The sequence below is a fragment of the Hoplias malabaricus genome, chromosome 3 (assembly GCF_029633855.1).
Source record: "Hoplias malabaricus isolate fHopMal1 chromosome 3, fHopMal1.hap1, whole genome shotgun sequence".
NCBI classification, from domain to species: Eukaryota; Metazoa; Chordata; class Actinopteri; order Characiformes; family Erythrinidae; genus Hoplias; species Hoplias malabaricus.
Genome location: NC_089802.1, coordinates 19,038,809 through 19,055,983, shown reverse-complemented (window position 1 = coordinate 19,055,983; position 17,175 = coordinate 19,038,809). Strand labels below are relative to the sequence as shown.

At 37.6% G+C, this 17,175-nt stretch overlaps 2 protein-coding genes across 2 annotated transcripts; one reads left to right on the top strand and one right to left on the bottom strand.

The window, feature by feature from the left end:
• Positions 1 to 7,838: 7,838 nt before the first annotated feature.
• Positions 7,839 to 13,614, bottom strand: pts (6-pyruvoyltetrahydropterin synthase). Its single transcript, XM_066664760.1, has 6 exons — positions 13,380 to 13,614; positions 10,211 to 10,290; positions 10,103 to 10,125; positions 9,875 to 9,931; positions 9,686 to 9,756; positions 7,839 to 9,569 (listed from the first exon to the last, which is right to left on the bottom strand). The coding sequence occupies exons 1-6, from the start codon at positions 13,460 to 13,462 to the stop codon at positions 9,446 to 9,448; spliced, it is 438 nt and encodes a 145-aa protein (XP_066520857.1). The 5' UTR covers positions 13,463 to 13,614; the 3' UTR covers positions 7,839 to 9,445.
• Positions 13,615 to 14,175: 561 nt separating this feature from the next.
• Positions 14,176 to 17,175, top strand: rcvrnb (recoverin b). The gene is made up of 5 exons (XM_066664759.1): positions 14,176 to 14,315; positions 14,432 to 14,562; positions 14,679 to 15,643; positions 15,801 to 15,912; positions 16,058 to 17,175. Exons 3-5 carry the CDS (start codon positions 15,263 to 15,265, stop codon positions 16,174 to 16,176), a joined length of 612 nt encoding a protein of 203 aa, XP_066520856.1. The 5' UTR covers positions 14,176 to 14,315; positions 14,432 to 14,562; positions 14,679 to 15,262; the 3' UTR covers positions 16,177 to 17,175.

Below are 17,175 nucleotides of genomic sequence, written 5' to 3'. Positions count from 1 at the left end.
TGATTGACTGGTGCCCTGTAGAGGCTAGGAACCTAGTGCAAAATGAATGAAAGAATAATGAGAGTAGCCTTCATTCATTGCATTAACAACCTCCACACTTCTGGAAGTCTTTACACTATTTGAGCAGTTCAAGCACTACTCGACTAACTATTCAAGCACAAGAGCATAAGTGAGATCAGGTCCTTATATAAGATGATCAGTTCTTAATCACAAACACACCACTCACAACTCAACTCAAAGAAAAAGTGTTTCTCTGCACCACAGCCCAATGTTGGGGGGTCTTATACCCTTTCAGCCCATGATTGCCATTGAGCATTTTTTTTATGTGAGTTGTGATTAATCCTGAAGTTGCTGAGGGCGTTTTGCCCTATTCATCCCCTGCCTGTGCAAATCCTCCTCAGCTTATGAGATCTGACACAGTGGCTGCAGGGAAGTGTTAATCAAGCATGAAATTATATTTATCTTAAACATGGCAAGATGCCAGTGAAGATATTGACCTGTTCATAAGAAGAACAAAGGCTGAAGTGCTGGTGACATGACTATAAGGATGGAACGTATGACTTCATGTGCTCTGAAACAAAAACACAACAGAGGTCTAATCAGAAGTCTTCACTGATTCACATGATATATATATATATTTTTGGAAATGAACCAGTTTAAGCTCCATAAAGTGTATCCTTACATGGGGCAGCCTAGTACTAGGTTTTGTACACAGTATTTGGTTCATCAGTGCCAATGTGTGTGTGTGTGTGTGTGTGTGTGTGTGTGTATGTATATATATATATATATATATATATATATATATATATATATATATATATATATATATATATATATATATATAATATGTATAATTTCTGAATTCTAACATTAAAAGAATGATTAAGTAAAATAAATTTCTCCTGCGCTCCTCCGGCGTGTAATTCAAATTTACCAGCACTGTGGTTAACTACCCTCCTCCAAAAGATACATAGTGCAGTTACTGTAGTGCTGAACTTGAAGCAGCAACAGTACAGATGGTCTTTTCTTTCATTTACAGGTCAATCAATCAATCATATTTTATTTATATAGCGATTTTCACAACAAAAAATTCTTCACAAAACAACTTTACAGAGATCCGGGTCCAAGCCTCCTATGAGCAAGCCAGGGGCAACAGTGGCAAGGAAAAACTCCCTCAGCACACGAGGAAGAAACCTTGGAAGGAACCAAGACTCACGGGGAACCCATCATCCTCTGGTTGACACCGGAGACACAACAGAGAGCAGAACAGAAGTGAAAGTGAACTGATGACAGATGAATGGGTTATAGCAATGTGAATGTAGAATATTAGTGATATGAGTCTGAGGAAAGAAGAGGCGATCAGTGATTCTGTGTGAGTTAAAAGTAGGTGCAGTGTTAATTTGAGATAAAACAGCACGGCCAATCATGATAGTGTAGATGAGACAAGGCCAGGATGTTGTACAGGACACACGGGCTGGATCAGGGCAACACCTGGAGAGCAGCAGGACATCTCAAAGCATGAGAGAGACAGGAGAAAGAAAACCAGACAAATGGAAAAAATAAAAATAAAGAGCTTAGTAGGTTCATGGTAAAGAACAGGCAACATTGTCCTGTGAAGAAAAAAAAAAAAAAGCTTGTTGACAGCATGTTGGCAGTTACCAGAAAGCTAACTAAAAAAGCTGTAGCTATGGTAGTATGACAGGGTTAATACAGAGCAGTGATAATATGAAAACCAGCTCGAACACCAATAGAGAAGGAATGACCTGAAAGTGAGTGATTAACCAAAAGCTTGTTTGAAAAGGTAGGTTTTTAATCTAGATTTAAAGATTGAGAGTGTGTCTGAGCCCCGAACATTAACCGGAGGCTATTCCAGAGTTGAGAAGCTTTGTGGGAAAAGGCTCTTCCTCCTGCAGTGTTTTTCATAATGCGAGGAACTAAGAGTAGATGGGCATCCTGTGAACGAAGTGTACACGACGGGCGATAAGGTATGAGAAGTTCAGTAAGATAATGCGGGCCTAAACCATTTAGAGATTTATAAGCTAAGAGGAGTATTTTATAGTCAGTGTGAAATTTTACGGGTAGCCAGTGTAGGGACGAGAGAACTGGGGTGATATGGTCGAATTTTTAAGCTCTAGTGAGCACCCAGGCTGCTGCATTTTGAACTAACTGAAGCTTGTGTAACGCTTTGCATGAGCTCCCTGCCAGGAGCACATTGCAGTAGTCTAGACGTGAAGTTATAAAAGCATGCACTAGTTTCTCTGCATCTTTTAAGGATAAAGTATGCAGAATTTTGACAATATTGCGTAAGTGGAAGAAGGCGGTTTTGACTGTATTAGATATGTGGGAATCAAATGTGAGAGTCGATTCAAAAGCTACCCCTAACTTTTTATTGATGGTACTGTGTTTTACTGTTGAATTATCAAGATTAATAGCAGCATTTCTGAGTGAATATATCTGAGTATCTGCAACTAGTAACAAGACCTCAGTTTTATCAGAATTTAACATGAGAAACTTTTGCCTCATCCAGTATTTAATTTCAGTTAGACATTCTGTTATTTTACGTAAAAAAGCAGCATCATTAGGTTTGGCTGATATATACAATTGTGTCATCAGCGTAACAGTGGAATTGAATACCATGCTTACGGATTAGTCTACCCAGTGGCAGCATGTAGAGTGTGAATAATACAGGGCCAACCACAGACCCTTGTGGAACACCATATTTAACTAAAGTATGATTAGAGGATTTATTATTCAGATAAACAAATTGATAACAGTTAGATAAATAGGATCTGAACCTAGAGAGGGCAGATCCTTTTATTTCTACCAGATTTTCCAGCCTATCAAGAAGCATCACATGATCATATTTACAGGTCAGTGGAGCATCACAATGATTCTAAAATTGTAAATGTTTTTTAGGTAAAAATACAACGTAATGTTCCATTCTGGTCTTGTGCCACTGTAGCTCAGGTGGGAGAATTCCTTTTTTGTCCAATTGTATGTCTAAAGGGTCAACCAAAAGCAACTGTTATACTGTAAATATCTTTGATCCCACATGCTGCTAAATCAATCTAAATTACAGATCTCAGACGAGAGCCTTTTGACAGAATCTGGGATCATTCACTACAGCTGTTTCATCTGTACATATCATCCCCTGCTCCAGCCTTCAGTAATAAAGTCCTCCACTGTGGAGATGACAAGGTATCCTTGAGGATCACTAACAAAGTTTGGCTGGAGCTCAAACTTGGGTCAGACTTGAGCAGATGATAGCCATTCTGGCCAGTCATTTACATTTCTGATTAGCAGGATTAATCATTAACAACTGTGTCTAGGTCAGCGTTTATCAAAGTGTCGGGCATGCCTCACTAGTAGGGCGTGTAAGTATTGCAGGTGGGGTGCAAAGAATCTGAAGAAATGAGCATTTCTTTATTAATGAGCCTGTCTTTATTAATGCTTTTGTGTTTTGCCAATAAAGCTTACTCAGTAAAAAGCACCCACCCGCAATGGATTCATTAGATAGGCGACCAGAAAAATTGTGCTTGCTTGGAACCAAAATATGCTTTTATTCGCAAACATTTATTTTGAAAATGTGCCACCAAGATTAGTGTGTTTTGGCAGAGAGTCTGAGAAGGTGGGTCTTCTTTAAGCCTTTGTTAAGGCGCCTTTTCAAATATAAAGCTGTTCCAATCATCAGCTTCACTGGCCTCCAGTTCACTGTCAGAGTCTGGTTCATAAAGTTAGTTTTTATCAGCTCTGGGCTTGAGGTCAGTAACGAGAACACAACAGATAATGATGGTTAATTACAGTTATGAAGCGACTTGTATGTAACTGTTAGGGAAACACAGGAGGATCTGAGAGTTAGTTAACGTCAATATTAGCTGTGTTCAGGTTGTGAGAAAGCATTGTAAACATGCAAGTTAATGGTAGTCTCTGTCCTTGTCCCAAACCGCACACTTCTGCACTGAATAGTATGAAAATACATATATACCACCATTAGCAGTGCTTTCTGACGTGTAGTATGTTAAGTCCCATAGTGTTAGGGTGACCAGACGTCCTCTTTTACCCGCACATGTCCTCTTTTTTAGACTTAAAAAAAATGTTCGGGGGGAATTTCACAAATGTCCAGGATTTTGTTTTTCTAGCGCTTACATAGAATTTCGATAAGCGTTTCGTTCACAAACTAGTCCCGCCCTCCCCTACTCAGTTGGGTTCGCTTGAGTGAGAAGGGGGAGTCGTGAAGTGGCCTAAAATCTTTGGATTGCACGATCTGACTGTAGAGCTACCATGATTGATCGATAACCTTCTCTGTAAACATTTAATTGGTCAGTCTGCACGTGATTGGTAGACACACGGAGACCTGTCCTCATTTTCACCATCTCAGATCTGGTCACCCTACATACTGTGTTGTCCGGACACAACATCTCTAACATTAATGTTAATCAAATGCTGTTCCACATCATTATAATTGCAATATTTTACTGCCTTATCTACATAGGCATCAGCTTATATCTAATATTTTAGGTATGGGGTGGGCTTTGACTCAGCAAATATGTCCATCAACTATAACAAACTCACTCCTATGCCCTTGCTCATTTTTGCACAGACTGAAAAGTGAGAAACTCAATTTAATTTGCGAGCCAATTTTCTGTATTTTGGAAAATTGATGTTAATGTTGTATCGGGTGTTATAATGTTAAGCTACTGATTTAGAGATAGGAGTTGATGTTACTTGAATAAATTAGAGAATTGTAAACTTACATGTGCATTTTATTACCATTTTTGGGGGGGCGATATGGTACAGGTGAGGTGCGGATATCACCGTTCGTCTCAGATGGGGAATGATAGAAAAAGTTTGAGAATCACTGGTCTAGGTGAAATCCAAATTTGGCTTCTTTCTTAAGCCAACGTTAAGGGAGCCATCAGTCGTTTTCTCTGTTGGTTAAGAAATAGAAATGTTAAGAAAAAGCCATTATACTGACACTTAATGGCCTGAATGTATAGGAGATTTTGTATTAAACCTATTTTAAACTTGGCCTATATAGCATAAAGTACTTTATTCAGGTGCTACAGTGTCAGGGAGAAAAAGAGTACTGTACGGGTACGCCATTGTTCACTGAAGTTACATAGAGCAGAAGTATAACTTTTATGTTACAATAGTGGTTTTAGAATTATTTTGTATTAGCTGAAGAAGCATCATATACTTTTCTTCAGAAAGAGAAATGTTAAACATAAGCATTTATGATATAACTGTTTAAAAAAATGGAATTGAAATGAGATGTGTGTACAGTATTTAATATTAGAATGTTGTGCAATTATGTTCCTTAACTTAAATTGACAATAAATTGGACTGGACTAAGAACACTGATGCCCTCTACAGGAAGGACCAAAGTCCTCTCTATCTTATTGAGGCATCTGAGGGCCTTCAGTATCTGCCGAACTATGCTCAGGATCTTCTATGAGTCTGTGGTGGGGTCCTCTCTGTATGCTGGGGCAGCAGTCTGAGTGTGGTAGATGCCAACAGACTCAAACAGGTCCGTAAGGCCAGTCGGAGAGAAGGATGCTGTCTAAGCTGCAGGCCATTATGGACAATGGCTCCCACCCACTCTACTACACAATGATGGAACATAGGAGTATATTCAGTCCAAGACTCATTCCACCGAAATGTGCCACAGGAGGTCATTCCTACCTGTGGCCATCAATCTATATAACTCCTCCCTCAGTGTGTAACACTATGGTTCATCTGTGCAATACTCAATACAAAATTACAATGTTAGTGTGCAATAATAATAAAAATTATAACGTAATTATTTCTTATGTGTGCAATAATTTGAACTGCTTTATACAGTATATTCTATATTACTATCACAACCACTGCCACTTCACTGTATTTGTAAGTGTACATACTGCAAATTTGTCTTTTTGGTTTTAAATTATTATTAGAGTGTTATTCTTTTACATAAACTGTTGCAACTGTAATAACAGCATTATACATTATGGGAATTTCCCCCCCTAAATAATATTTTTTTTACATGTTGTTTGCTACTTTGTAGTAGTAAAATGGCTTCAGGATCAGACTGTAATGTTCTCTTTCATGTTTTATGATAAGTTTCTCAAGTCTGTGCCAGGTAAATAGCTACTGGGTAACTTCCACGACAGGATTTTATGACTTTTTCTCTCTCTAATCACTCAACCATATAAATCAAACACTCAAAACAATAAGCCAAGCCAGAGGATCTGCCAAACTAGCAGTTAGGGGCTGATAGGAGCTTTATTGTGCATGGCCTTCAAGGTAGTGCAGCTCATCAGACAGAGATTGCTGCCTGGAAGCCAGCCATAGCCTAGTGAATGGCGCTTTGTTTGGACAGCCACATTAAATGATAACCTGCATGTACATCTCTCAAACAGTGCCAGTGTGCTGGCTATTTGTGCACACACAATACAGCTAACTGCTCTGATGCATTTCATCTGCACTAGTGACATGCATGTAAACACACATTTTCAGGAGAAAAAAAGAAAAAATAGGTCAAACATTTTTTGGTAAGATTAGTTCAGATTTAAGCCCTCTAAATAGTATCCTGTCTCATATTAAACAAAAAATAAATGTGCACATGTTAAAAATATTTTGTTAATAATGTGTTAACATATTCAATTTTGAATGCCACTAACTTTGTAACTCCCAGGTTTTATTTCTTTGTCCCTGTGCACCACACAGTTGTAGGCTGATCCAACACATTCATTTACACATTTTCTCGTCATATTCCACCATGTTAAATGGCTTTGCTAGCTGCATGGACATATACTTGTTGTTACATAAACATTGAAAACACAAGGTGCAGTCAGCCTAATAATTTGTAACAGATAGTAATAATTTGCACCACATCTGGTTATCTGCTTCTTGTTTGTGCGCACTAGTTTGTTTGCTAGATGCATATTACATATATATATATATATATATAAGCAGTAAAGTCAACTGCAACTACAAGACAAGTCATTAGGGACATTATGCATTTACTTTTCAAAATCATTGTTTTATTTGTAGATTTTGCTTGAAATGAGAAAAGGACATTTTATTTAGAGTATTTGTTATAATTATTTATAAACCTTGTTGAAATATGTTGAAATGTAAGTGGGGATTTGACATTCAGTTGTTACCTACATAAAATATGGCTTTAACTACAAGGGTATTTTAATATATATGATATGGCAAATATCATAATGCAAGTTATACATTATGTTTCGGACCTTGGCTTGAGAAATTGAGAACCTAAATGAATATTTTTTATTCATTACCCCTGCTTGAGAGTGATGGGGTTACGTCCACTAACTTGGGAATGAGTTGGATATGTGATTTAGATCTAGAAATAATTTTAGAATATAAATATAACAGTACTAATGTTCTAGTGGCTGAATGCAAATAGTTAAAAAAAAAAAAATAAGGACACATTACTATTCAAGATGGCAAATATCAGATGAGTAAGGACCTAGCATTAAATATATCAAGACTTTATAACCTGGCAGGCTTCGGATATTTTAAGACGTATTTTGGGCGATATTTAGATTTATTTCCAAGCCACTTAACCTCTAAGAACATTAGCTTCATAAATTACAGTAAATTTGTTATTTCTTGTGAATGTGATACATGTTCCCTCAAGAATTTCCTCAAAATTCCAGAGCAAACCACATACGGCTGTAAATCAAGCAGAGCTTGTTGACAGTGAGTTTCATCTTCAGTGCCATTCAGGCCATCAGTTCCATTACTTCAATAAAAATAATGTCAAAAATGCAATAAACTGAAACAAGGACAGATTTGTTAGTTTTATTGAGTTTTATTGATACATCCATATGTATACATGTGAAATCAATGATTCTGTTGCTGGACTCCAAAAACAAAAGTCTGACAACGCCCCCTACTGTGGAAATACAAAACTGAACACACTTTGCCATTCTCTTTAGTTCAATAATAAACTGTTAAGACTTAACTATTAGCTAGTAATCTAACAGTTATGTCAAGTTCACTATTACATACATTTACTGTTTTTGCCCACTGCACTAAGAATTGTCCATCGTTAGAATCTAAATCATCATTAGATTTCCTTATTCCTCTTAGAAATTCATTTCGTCAGAAGCCCTAACTCCCAACTAAGGAAATGTTAAGGCCTCGGGGAAAATATATATATATATTAATGCTTAGTAGGCTGACAAAGGTTACAAAACCACCTCTAAAGAATTTGGGCCAATCCACAGTTAGATTGTATACAAATAGAGGAAAATCAAGACCATTGTTGAACTCCCCAGGAGTGGTCAGCCAACAAAAGTTGGGAGGCTGTTTAAGATATATATAATATTTTTCTTAAATTTGTTTAAATAAGTTCTCTTCAGGACTTCCTGAAATCTTAGGACTTTTTTCATTCATTCATTATCTGTAAGCGCTTATCCAGTTCAGGGTTGCGGTGGGTCCAGAGCCTACCTGGAATCATTGGGTGCAAAGCGGGAATACACCCTGGAGGGGGCAATCTTAGGACTTGAAACTGAAAATCTGATTATGTTTTATCATTACTTTTACTCATTTCTTTTACTGAACTATAGAAAATCCTAAGTGGTCCATAAGCTTTAACACAGCATTTTTATCATTTGGTCTTGTTGATTTTCAAAGTGAAATAAAGTATCCATCCTCTAAAGTGAGCACAGATGTCCATATTTTAATATTTTAATTTACTGTTATTTACAATACATTGTGTTTGTTTTTAATAAAATGTGGTTTGTGCAAAAGTTATTGCACGTTTTATATTTTATGGGGGTTTTTTTCAAGATGTTAAACTCAGCAAATAAACTATCTGTTGTGTTTGAGGTGTTGTTAAATTGTATGTTCTGTCTGTGTGGTAAAATATTTTAATATGTTCACATTTCAGGGATTTGGCAGATGCTGTTATCCAAAGTAAAGACTTTAAGATTCTTGCTCAAGGACTCTCACTGGTATTAAAGATGAGAACTGAATCCTAGCCTGATACATTATGTATGTACCTTTAGTGACCAATAATTTACCTCTACTGTACTGAGTGTAGACAGGATGTGTTCACTTATTTTCTCTTAGAAAATCATTATAACATGAATGCTCAAGAATGCTCTTCCTTTTTACTAAAGATGACAGGTTTTCTGACACATGTTACTGGTAGAAAGTAGGTGACAGACTGTTAATTAATTTGAAAAAGATTTTTGTGTAGCTGTAAGCTCCGTGTTTAATAGGATCAGTCTCACATGGTCGATGGCTGAGCCAAGTTCTCTGTGCCTTACTCTAATCCAGTAGTTCTGAGCATGGGGAGAGCAGGCCACAGCAGGTGCTTCTCTCAAGCAAATCTAATCAACTCTATAAGGATTGAGATTTACAGCTTGCCCCTCATGACCTGCAATCGGTAGCCTGTAGGTAGGGGTCTGGCAAACACGCTGGCGGTCTACTCCCCTCTGTAAATTACTATGTTCTTATCCGTCTCATGCACCTTGATTTCATAGAGCATATTGGGTGGAAGGAGCTTGACCATGCTGTCCCAAATAAACACAGCCAGGTTTTCAGTCGTGCTGCAAAACAAAGGTACTGTTAAGAAAAGGGTCGTTATATTGTTGCTTTTAAAACAAACTGGAGGACAGCGAATGGCTAGGACAGAACTAACAGGATGTTTGGATATTAATCATACCTTACAACATCTGCAAAGTATGGCACATCCAGGTCCAGGTTTTTGTGGTCAAGTGGTTTCATGATAGCCTCCTGAATGTCATCATAAAAACATTATTAATTGCATTCTTGCCATAAAAAGACATGTCTTATATCTTTGATCACAAATATAAACATAGTATCAAAGATATATGCCAGAGAAAGCCTTTACCTCTATATACTGTTTGAGATCTGATAGGTTCATCACCATCCCTGTGTTGCTGTCAATCTGTAGAGACAGAAATCACAGCTGTGCATTCCATACAGCTACAATTATAAACATCTCACTTCCCTGGGTACTAAACACTAGGCCCTGCAGTAATACACATAGTATTTTCACTAAAATGTTTACATTTCTGTGACACTCCTGCTTTGAGATGTCAAGTAGATTTGTACATACCTTTCCTCGTACTGTCACCTCAACTGAAAATACAAACAACATGACTTATTTACGTGTGATTACATGATGACAGATGTTCAAGAACTGAGAAGAATCTAACGGGTTCACCTTTGTAGTTGTGTCCATGGCCATTGGGGTTGTTGCACTTCCCAAAAATCCTCTTATTGTCCTCATCACTTAAAGTTTTGCTTAAAAAAATACAAATCCCAATAAATATTACTATATTTTATTTAAAATAACAAAGAATCAGAATACATGGGCATATTTTATATATCACGTCCTGGCCCTGTCCTGTTTGTTGCTCCACCATGTGCTCACTTAGCACATGGCTCTCTGTTATTGTTTTGTTCCTGTCTCCACCCTAGTCCCGCCTTAGTCCTGCCACTGTCTCATTATTGTCTCCAGGTATTCCTTGTTTGTCTTGTCCTGATATACCCCTGTGGTTTGAGTGCTCCTTTGTCTGGTGTTGTGTGCATAGATGTGTGTCTCACGGTCTTTCTGTTTTTACATGTGTCTACCCCGGTTCATGGCTCTTCCCTGTCCGTCCTTGTTTAACTGTGTTTAGTTAGTTTTGTCTTTCTTCAGTCTGTATTTATTACCCGTGTTTATTTTGATTCTGTCTTTTGTAAATAAAATTCCTTGCATTTACGTCCGTCTCCTTGTCCTCCCTGTGCAGCCGTGACATTATATTAATACACAAATAAATATGATGCAGTTCAAATACATAAAAACAATGTGTTTTTTTTTTTTTTTTTTTTTTTTTTTTTTTTTTACCAAACTATTAAATAAAAACACTAAAGAATGTCAGTATTCACATTGCTAAGCTTGGTGCATAAACGATATGCAAGAAAGTGCAGTGCTATGTTATGATCAATACCACCGGTATTATAACAGTTTTAGTGTTTTGGCAGACTTTTATTTTAGTCCTCATTTTATCCAAATTTGTGAAAATGGATAAACAGCTTTCTTTTGTTTTTTGAAAACTATGTGAATCTTATTAGGTCCCTGTATCACTTGTTCATTAATGTAGTAATTTATTTATTAATCATTAATTAACATGTAAAGTAAATGAACAGAATATTCATTTTTATATAGAGTTCAAATTATGGAAAATAAATATATATATTTTTTCCTGTTTATAATTGAAGATTTGGATGACTGAAAAATTAAAACTCAAAAAATAATTGCAAATCTTTTTTCACTTCAGTTAACTCTCATGCTTTCTGAATTACACATAAGATGGCCTGTCCATCTGTCCAAGAGGAAATATAACCCAACTAAAAACCACACTATAAGGACATGTGGTGACTCAGGGCCTGCCCACCCACTACTCACGTATACCAAAATATGTTTGTAATACATTTAAATATTATTATAGAAAACATTAAATTAAACAACCACATTATTTCAGCATCTCATTCTAAGAAGTTCCAATAATTGGAATTTTAATACTGTAAACTTTGGGAACCGGGACAATTCACTGAGACAGGGACTGCAGTGTTGAGCCCAGAGTAGCAATAACAGAGGCTCTATTCTATTCAGGCACGTGCACAGATAGACCTCTAGTGGTGCTCAAGCACTTGCCCTTTTGCCCTGGATGAGAAAAGGATCCTTTCTGCTGGAGCCCATTATTTTTCTTCATTCATCTATATTTAAAAATAAAAATTATCCTCTCTGTCATCAAATCCCCCAAAAAGTTTTTTGATATCTAACGGGCATTTATTTGAGTTCTTGTGTGAATTCTGCCAGGAACTGATCCTCGGTGAGTACAAGCTCCCACCCTGGACAAATCTTTGTGTAATTAGAGTTATTTAAGTACACGTGTAACATATTATATATGTTAAATATATATATATATATATATATATATATATATATACTTTTTTTTTCTTAATTCTATGAATAATTCTTTTGATGGGTGCTTTTTTTTGGGCTTGAGCACATGCCCCCAAAGTTGTCTGTCCACGTGCCTGTCCCTATTACATGTAAAGGAGCATCACAATGATTCTGAAGCTGTATAAACCTGGTGTCCCTAATTTTCTCATTACCCAAAAAATTGAACAAATGAGTCCACCAGTGACAAACTGATCTTTGGGTCTTTATTTCCGTGTGGTGAGAGCAAACCCTGTGTACTACAATTCCCATAATGCGCCTGAGCCGACAGAGAGCAACAGGTTTTCTATTCCGTGCACGAGTCATCCACACGTGACATTTCGCCATTTCAGGGTCCAATCGCGCCTCCAGTCCCGTGTAATACTTATTTATTTATTTTTTAATTCTCTAGATGTGTCCGAAAAGCTGCTAAATCCAACGGCAAAATTATGCAGTTGGCACTACAGCGTAGCGTTTTGGACCCGGACGTGACGTTTCACAAGGTCGAGACTTTGAATGACAGAGGCACTTCCAAGTGGGAGGTACAACCTAAGCCTTAACCCAGGGCCGTATATTTCTAAACCTAACCCTATTCTCTAACCACAACCCCCCTCTTGTATCCGCCTACTTACCGGTCTCCGGTACCAAGAGATATATATTGTGAGGGAGAAATCCGGTTTACAAACACTATTTTAAAAACGGCAAAGCTAATACCCCGGCGAGGGATACGACGAGACTTCCTATAAAAATTCCTATATAAATATAACTGGGAAACATTCGCTGAACATAAATTAATTCTTAAGAGTCTGTGTTTACTGCCAGAGAATGCTGAAGTATTGTGAAAAATGGTAACAATAACAGTAAATAACCATATATTTTGGTCTCCTACAAATGCAAAGTTGTGACCCGAGTGTCCAACTGAGTTAGAGTTTTTATTTCCCCAGTTTTAACAAAACACAATCAGCTTAATGTCAAATACACTCTTAATGACGAAACATATCTCACTGTAATACGATCAGAGAAACACTGGCACTAACGGTTATCTCCAGAAGCACGGGCGCCGCTGTCAAAACGAGCGCTGTTACATATTCATGATCTTCACCAATTCGAATGAAAACCAGAGTGCTGACTTATCAAAGCCTTATGAAGATGTAGGTGGCTTAACGGGACTCTGAACGATATAAACATCTTCAGTCTGGCTTCCAGTGAAAGAAACACACGGGACAGTTTTTGTACTTAAGCGAGTCTATAATTGATCATTTCGAAAACCCGGACCACGTATTCGGCCACAGCAGACTTATGTTCTGGGGAGTCCAGTGCGTAATTTTATGTTCGTCATTTTCTATTCGTAATCTTACATTGCTCTGGATGTGTGTGTGAGATGTGTTGTGTGTTAATGATTCACCTGTGGAGTCTGTGGCATGAGCTGAAGCTCTCCACTCGAGTGATGTATCCCACTCTCTCCGTTGAGCTGGGTCTCTTCTCCATTTCAGCTCCACAGCTGTAACTCTGCGGTGAAGAGGAATATCATGAGACGGAATCCAACCCAATGGACCGTCGTTTAAGAGTAATGTGGAGTATCCTGATGTTTCTATTTACAGCGCCGCTGGACGTGGGCGGAGTTCCAACTCCGCCTTCCTACAGTCTGCAGCGAGACATTATTGATTATGTGGGATGTGTGTGGAAGGTGGGGGCACGAAGGCGGGGGGACCATGAGCAAACACATTTAATCGATTCCATAAACAAACCGAGGAAAATGGACATCGTCTCCTACTTTGCCTCTCTTTCTCCTTTCAGCGAAAAAATATATACTATTTATTTATTTATTATTTTTAACATGAACTTTTTTAACTTCAACTCAAGGTCCCCTGATAGCATTAATCTATGATGTGTCCTTGTTTTTAAATTATTATTGGATTTTTATTGCTAGGTCTGCATATTGTCAATAATATACCAGACTGGTGCCTTTAGTTTGAAACTGCAGTATGTAAACATTCATTCATTATCTGTAACCGTTTATCCAGTTCAGGGTCATGGTGGGTCCAGAGCCTACCTGGAATCATTGGGCGCAAGGTGGGAATACATCCTGGAGGGGGCGCCAGTCCTTCACAGGGCAACACACACACACACACATTCACTCACACCTACGGACACTTTTGAGTCGCCAATCCACCTACCAACGTGTGTTTTTGGACTGTGGGAGGAAACCGGAGCACCCGGAGGAAACCCACGCGGACACGGGGAGAACACACCAACTCCTCACAGACAGTCACCCGGAGCGGGAATCGAACCCACAACTTCCAGGCCCCTGGAGCTGTGTGACACCACCGTGCTGCCACTAGTATGTAAACAATTAAGCACGAAATTACTTAAATTTGTCTATAATGCACAGATATATAATTTATTATAGTAAGTTGCATTTAAAAAATCTATTGCTGCCCTTTCTTCCACTACAAGTAAACTTCAGTACCAACTGCTTGGTGTCTGTATGTGACTGATTCTACACAAACTGGACTGTAGGAAACCAGAGCTCAGGAAGAAAACAAATGCAGAGAATACACCAGATTCCTCACAGACTGTGACCCAAGGTAAGGACTGAATCCAGGACCCTGAGATCCTGGAGATCTCAGTCAGCAACACTAACTGTAGTGCCACAGTAAATTAATTAATTCATTCATTATCTGTAACCGCTTATCCAATTCAGAGTCGCTGTGGGTCCAGAGCCTACCTGGAATCATTGGGCGCAAGGCGGGAATACGCACTGGAGAGGGCGCCAGTCCTTCACAGGGCAACACAGACACACACACACACACACATTCACTCACACACTCACACCTATGGACAGTAAATTCATTCTTTATTTAATTGTGAAATTCTCAAGAATTAAAAACATGTTATATGTGATTTACAGCATACAGCATTAATGATATTGTAATAAACCTCCTAATTCATAAATCATAGAAGACATTAAACTGCACAGTTGGAATTATGGGTTTGTATTGTAACAGTGGTCTACAATAAAAAATCTGACACCATCTGGTAATTTAATCAAGTTTTATTAATGGGATCAAGGGGTACCCTGCTGTTAGTTAAGCCTGTTTTTAATGACTAGCTCCTTATATAGATAGCTTCCAAGAAAGCATCCAATAGTGTCCCTCCAACAAATCAAAATACTCTCCAAAACCCTGCGATCATCCTTTGTAATCTGAATCCGTACACACTGGGTTTAAATACCCGGTACTGGATTGTTGGCTGAAGCTGATTAGTTCACTTGGGTCTCCATTCATTATGGGCAACAGTAAAAGTGGTGCTCTCTCCAAAGATGTGCTGGAGGATCTGAAGTCCAACACCAGGTACACAGATGAGCAGCTTTATGCCTGGTACCAAACCTTTACGAGAGAATGTCCTAGTGGTCAGATCAGCAGGGAGAAGTTTGAGAGCATCTACGCCAGCTTCTTTCCCAACGCCGACCCGAAGGCCTACGCCCAGCACGTGTTCCGAAGCTTTGACTCCAACAGTGATGGCACACTTGATTTTAAGGAGTACATTGTGGCACTCCATCTCACTTCTTCTGGGAAATGCATCCAGAAGCTTGAATGGGCTTTTGCACTGTACGATGTGGACAAGAACGGGACCATCACAAAAAATGAGATCCATGAAATTGTCAAGGTGATGTATTATTGTTGTTTCTGTTAACATAATTAAAAATGCATTGTGGAAACAATGAATGTACATTACAATGAAAGTAACGCTTCCATGATCCTAATTATCAGTTCAAAAGTTCTGAATATTCTGTTACGTTTTGTTTAATCCATTCATCTTCCAGTCTATATTTAACATGATCTCCAAGGAGGACCAGAAAAAACTCCCAGATGATGAAAACTCACCTGAAAAAAGAACTGAAAAAATCTGGGACTATTTTGGGAAAAAAGAAAATGGTATGTGTATCTGTAACACCACACACATTCACTACAACAGGGAAAGGATTGGGAACAATTAACATTTTAAATAAGAAATGTAGTGACTCACTGACATATTTAAGAAGACCATGGCTCTTAAACTCTTATCCGTTTCTCCTTATAGATAAAATAACAGAGGGAGAGTTCATTCAGGGAGTGATGGACAATAAGAACATTCTCAGATTGATCCAGTATGATGAGCCAAAGAAAGTCCAAGACAGACTGAAAGAAAAGAAACAATAGCTTTCCCAAAATTTAATGTAAGCTGGTTTTTACTTTTGACTTGGAGATTTTTAAAATTTTCATAAAAAGTAAAATGTTTTTCATTTTTGTTTGTATGTGTACTTTCTCTTTGTTGTTGCCAATAATTTATATTCACAATACAAAATACAGATTTTATTTTGTTAAATGTACACTGCAGTATATGAAATGTCATGTTTGTTATATAGACACAAATAATTTTCAGACAGTACACACCAACATATATAATAACAAACACAATGTTTAGAAAAGTAGATGTGAACAAGATGTGTATATTAAAGATTGAAACTACATTCTATGTCCCTATATTTGTAGACAGCCACTATAATTAGTGAATTCAGCAACATTAAAATGCACATTTTATTGGAATGTAGACAGGAATTTGTGATCCTATACTAATTATCTAAATCAGTACCAGATCTTACTAATATTCTTGTTGTGGCCATCAAATCCTCACACAACCTCGGCAAACTCTGAAGCTGTCTGCAAAGTTTGGCCACACAGTGTTGTTTACATTACATTATACAAAAAACAATACATCGAATGTGGCTCAATCAAAGAGACTAATGTTAAGTCCACTATACAAACCAGTGTCCACTGTGAGCAGCCACTTTAGAGACATTGTATAATGATTTTCCTCCTGTGACCATTTCTTCCATAATATGCTGGTCAACTTTGGCTTACACCTGTTCTTAATATTTATTTGGAATCCCATTAGAAGTGCATCTCCTTTGTTTTGTAACAGAATATAAATACAATGGTATCCATGTAATTGATTGAGGACTATAAAATAATATAAATGTTGTAATCTTAAGCTATTTCACATTTTATTCACATATAATTCTGTCATTACTAAATACTAAACTGGCCTTTCAGCAAAATGTTCTTAAAAAATGTAAGTTAAAAAAGGTTTTCCTCCATATTTACCATATTACATTGACTTGTCTTTCATCTGAACATTCTTATATACACTGTACATAG